This window comes from Monopterus albus, unplaced genomic scaffold (assembly GCF_001952655.1).
Source record: "Monopterus albus unplaced genomic scaffold, M_albus_1.0 scaffold48.1, whole genome shotgun sequence".
In the NCBI taxonomy this organism is placed as follows: Eukaryota; Metazoa; Chordata; class Actinopteri; order Synbranchiformes; family Synbranchidae; genus Monopterus; species Monopterus albus.
The window spans coordinates 1,256,660-1,261,752 of NW_018127928.1; the positions used below are offsets into that span (position 1 = coordinate 1,256,660).

The following is a 5,093-nucleotide window of genomic DNA, read 5'->3' on the forward strand; positions in this document are numbered from 1 at the left end:
AGTCTTGTTTTTTGACTGTGAGAGTATTTAGGCATCTGAAATGTTATCACGACGTGCAATGTGTTATCACTGTACAAGCACACAATCAAATACCCTAACAGTGTAGTCCCGATGAAGTCCTTGGACTCTGAGAATAAAATAAAGTCACTTTGAAGAAAATAAAGAAAATGGCAGCTAAAAAAACACTGATACTGAGCATATTAAAGTCAGCAGGATCCTGGTGCGGGTTCCCCGGCTGCCCAGGTGCTGGAGGATGAAGTGCAGGCCTACACGAGGTGGCCAGTGATTGTTTTTAGGTGGGAGATGATGGGTCTTTAAAAACCTTCATGGCCAAAGGGCCCTGTAGTTACTGAGCACTGTAATCCTTGGACTGTGGCGGAGGATTTGAAGCAGGCAGGGTGGACGGTGTTGCAGTGACTGTTCGGTGCTGTGCTTTAAAGTAAAGGTGACAGGTTGTCCGGTCCAGCCGCTTTCCTGCTTTTCTGCTCGCTGAACAGTTTTCACATCACTGTGGATCTTTGTCTCAGGAGGGGTGGTGTGGGGGGTGGGAGACCCTCGGAGGTGTAAAGAGGAGTGTTTGCTGCTGTAGCTCCCTCCAACACCCCAACCTCCACTTTGTATACTCAGCATCTGGCACTGTTGACTTTGTGAAGACCTCATATTCATGTATATTTTTGTTAAGGGGGGGGTGGTTCTCTCAGCACAATCCTTGTTGCGGCTTGAGAGCTGAGTCATATCCACCCAATCTAATTATAAAACCATTTACTATAAATGGTCAGTTCTATTATGCAATGCTTTATCCATCCACTGCTCCATTATCATTCAGCAGTCTGCCCTGACCATTCTATAGTTCTACTCTGATCTAAGCACCTTAGAGTAGGTGTGACTGTGTTTGTGTTGCAGCATGAAACCCTGTTGGCACTTTGACGGAGCCTTGCCATCATGTTATTTCACCACAAATAAAAAGAAAACATAGCAGAAAAACCTGCTGTACTTGTGAAATAGAATGGAAAAGAGCATTTGTCTTTCTCTGTCATTCATGACCTTCATAAATCCCCTGTCCACATTGCCTTAGCGCTGCTTAAGTTGAGCCTTAATTACATAAAAGTAATTATGGAGCCAACATAAAGGCCTCGTCCACTGAGGAAGGGAGGGAAACGTAACTTCAGAAATCATGAGTTAAGACCTGAACTGGGAAATGGGTCTGTCTCTGGTGGTTCTGTGCAGAAAATGGAAAAGGAGGAAATGTCACTTTTCCATTTTCTGCTGTAACAAAACAATTTTCCACCTTAGTTTTTAACCTGGTTTATGCTTGTTTTCTAACAGCACTAATTAATAATCACAGGACAAATAAAATTGAGCTATTTTTATTAAACGAATACTAAAGGGGCATAACCCAGACTAATAACAGCCCCAGGCCAAAAGCACACGTGTTGTTTATTTTGGTGAGGACTGTCCATATACTTTTGACCATGTAGATGAGAGTTTGTGTCTGAATACTGTGTATGCAGTGCGCCTCAGTGCACAGTTGGTATTAAATCTGGTTCTAGTGTTTTGAAGTATTTCAATAGATGGAAAGGTTTCGGTTCCTCTGTGACACCACAGTGCCCTCTTGTGGTACAAAAACCACAGTTCACCCAAATACATAACGTAGCTTTGCTGTGACATACCACGTGGCTGTGATGCCAACAGTGATCAACAGGCAGAAGGTGAATATGCTTAGGGGCATCCTTAAATAATTTCAGGCAGAAATCAAAATAACATCACATTATGTCCATTTTCTTTACAGTTGACTGCCATGCTTCTAGATTAATTTGCATTAATTTCAGGCACTCCTGAATGTGTGGTTTGTCGCCTGTCGGCTGATCCTAAGTATGTTTTCACTACATGGAAATTAAAGACAAAATGTCTGAGCTACATCAGGACATGTATCTATACTTATGACTGTTACAGGACATCCTCATTAAATCGGTGTGTCTCAGTGAGCTCTGTTAAACTTCCACAGAGTTTTACCTGACAATTGAAATATTAAAGAGCAAGGTGTTGGACTAGTACTGAAACAAACATTCAAGTTACTGGCAGATACCATTTATAATATTGATAGGCTTATATGCTTTAGTGAGCAAAAAAGGCCAAACATTGTTTTAGCTTTTTAAATATGAAAATTTGCTGCTGATATTTTTTTTTATACCTTAGTAAACAAAAAATCTTTAGGTTTTGGTTTGCTGGACCAAGCTGTCACCACCTTGGCAGTAAATGATTCATTAAAGAGAAAATCATCAGATTCATAAAGAATGATCAGCACAACTTTAAATGTTTCCAAACACATTTTCAAAGCCAAATATTAGGCTAATAACTGTACTTATAGATCATTTTAACTTAACTTTGTGCCAAAGACTTCAAAGAATAACACTGGCAGTTTGGTCTTTGCTTGAGATAGGTGTACACAGCTTTATTTACAAAAGGTAAAAAACCCTTTTCTCTCACTGGAGAATAATGTTTCTAAAGAAGGTAAAACCCTTTTCTCTCACTGGAGAATAATGTTTCAATAAAAAAAAACACCATGGGATCAAACTTGAACAATCTGCTGCTCAGCAGTAGCATCGGTGTTTATTATTGGTCTGCAAACCAGCTGTTCAACTAGACAAACACTCATTGCTTCTAGAGAAGATCTGCATCAATGGCAGTCATACATTTAAAATGATTGCTCGAGGTCTGCTCTGATGTTTTAATACTCATCCCCCTCTTCTTCTTCGTCTTCAAATGAGTCGACACCGACCTCTTCGTAATCCTTCTCCAGGGCAGCCATGTCTTCTCTGGCCTCTGAGAACTCTCCCTCTTCCATCCCCTCTCCAACATACCAGTGGACAAAGGCCCTCTTGGCGTACATGAGGTCAAACTTGTGGTCAAGTCGAGCCCAGGCCTCGGCGATGGCGGTGGTGTTGCTCAACATGCACAAGGCCCTCTGCACCTTGGCCAGGTCTCCTCCGGGGACCACAGTGGGAGGCTGGTAATTGATTCCTACCTTGAAGCCTGTGGGACACCAGTCCACAAACTGAATGGAGCGTTTGGTTTTGATGTTGCTGATCGCCACGTTGACATCTTTGGGCATCACGTCACCACGGTACAGCAGACAGCAGGCCATGTACTTGCCATGCCGAGGGTCACATTTGACCATCTGATTGGCTGGCTCGAAGCAGGAGTTGGTGATTTCAGCCACAGTGAGCTGCTCATGATAGGCTTTCTCTGTTGAGATAACAGGGGCGTAGGTGGCCAGAGGGAAGTGGATGCGAGGGTAGGGCACCAAGTTGGTCTGGAATTCTGTCAAGTCCACATTCAAGGCACCATCGAAGCGCAGGGAGGCAGTGATGGAGGATACAATCTGGCTGATGAGGCGATTTAGGTTGGTGTAAGATGGACGTTCAATGTCCAAATTCCTGCGACAGATGTCATAAATGGCTTCATTGTCCACCATGAAGGCACAATCAGAGTGCTCCAGGGTGGTGTGGGTGGTCAGGATGGAGTTGTAGGGCTCCACCACAGCTGTAGACACCTGAGGAGCTGGGTAGATGGCAAACTCCAGTTTGGACTTCTTTCCAAAGTCTACTGAGAGCCGCTCCATCAGCAGAGAAGTGAAGCCAGAGCCGGTGCCTCCTCCGAATGAGTGGAAGACCAGGAAACCTTGGAGCCCTGTACACTGGTCGGACTGAACAAGAAGGGTACAATTTACTTTTGTAAGTGACTAATGTAAAAGTGCTCTAAAGCCTGGCTTCTCATTAGCAGTGATTTTTGTAGCCCTATACACCCAAAGTCTTCTTGTAGCTCTTCTTACCAGTTTGCGGATTCTGTCAAGTACATTGTCAATGTGCTCCTTTCCAATGGTGTAGTGACCACGAGCGTAGTTGTTGGCGGCATCCTCCTTTCCAGAGATCATCTGCTCGGGGTGGAAAAGCTGACGGTATTTGCCTGTACGAACCTCATCTAAAAGAGACGGAGATAGCATGTTAAGACTTCTTGACAGGGAACTGATATGCGTTGCTTTTTGAAAACACTGGGCGTCTCCCTGATTACTAAGGATATTTGAACCTGGAGATGTGGGAGTCAGATTATCATAAATGTCAGGAAGAATATTTAATAATGTGCATGTAAACTAAGCAAGCCAATATGCACAATACTTATGTCTTGCTCTCATCTTTTATTGTGATGCTTTGTGTGACTGGTGCTACATAATTGAACTGGACCCTGACACTGGAATATTTAAGTGGTGTACTGCTGTTGTTAAGTTTGTCTGTCTGCGCTCAACTAGTCATTTGCAGAGTTAAATCTTGGCTGATCTAAACTGAAGTGGGTGGAGACACAGTGGAAATTTGACTTGCAGATTTCAGTGGCTTGAATTGAACTTTGGTCAAAATATAAATTCATATAAATAGCAAAGCTTTTATTCAGAAGCATTCAGAGTTATGACACTGATAACCTTGGAACTTTGAGATAATATGCTTAAGGATCAACCAGTTTAATCTTTATAGCTCTATAGACATTGTTGCTTTCTTCTATCTAACCTTTTGAAATGTTGACTCTTAAGTCAAGCTACTCTGCCACCACTTTATTAAAGAACACGAAACAGTTGCTGCTGTTTTGCCCCAAAGCTTAAAGAAATTTCGCACCAATAACCGTAGGCTCCAGGTCGACAAAGATAGCTCTGGGGACATACTTCCCAGAGCCAGTATCACTGAAGAAGGTGGTGAAGGAGTCGTCATGGCCCCCACTGGGCTGCTTGTTGGGCATGTGGCCGTCAGGCTGGATGCCGTGCTCCAGGCAGTACAGTTCCCAGCAGGTGTTGCCCATCTGGACACCAGCCTGGCCAACATGGATGGAGATACATTCACGCTGTGGAAAGAAAAAAAGAGCAGCTTTAGATATTATTATTAAACCTTTTTTAATACTGAATCCAATTTAGGGATAATTAGCATCAAGCTGCAAATTATTTCTCAAATATATAGTTAAGATTATCACTCAATTCATTATACAAATCAAAAAGCACAGAATCTGATTTTTCTGGGTTGCTTGATGCCAACATTTCTGTTTAAAACTGT

At 42.8% G+C, this 5,093-nt stretch overlaps 1 protein-coding gene across 1 annotated transcript in view; it reads right to left on the minus strand.

Annotated features, from left to right (window-relative positions):
* Positions 1 to 2,588: 2,588 nt before the first annotated feature.
* Positions 2,589 to 5,093, minus strand: part of LOC109960573 (tubulin alpha chain-like) — a 5,475-nt gene continuing 2,970 nt past the window's right edge. The window contains exons 2-4 of the mRNA XM_020600770.1: positions 4,665 to 4,887; positions 3,833 to 3,981; positions 2,589 to 3,706 (exon numbers count right to left, since the gene is read on the minus strand). Of these exons, the coding sequence (XP_020456426.1) occupies positions 2,729 to 3,706; positions 3,833 to 3,981; positions 4,665 to 4,887 (1,350 nt within the window). The 3' untranslated portion in view covers positions 2,589 to 2,728. The remainder of the gene's footprint in view (positions 3,707 to 3,832; positions 3,982 to 4,664; positions 4,888 to 5,093) is intronic.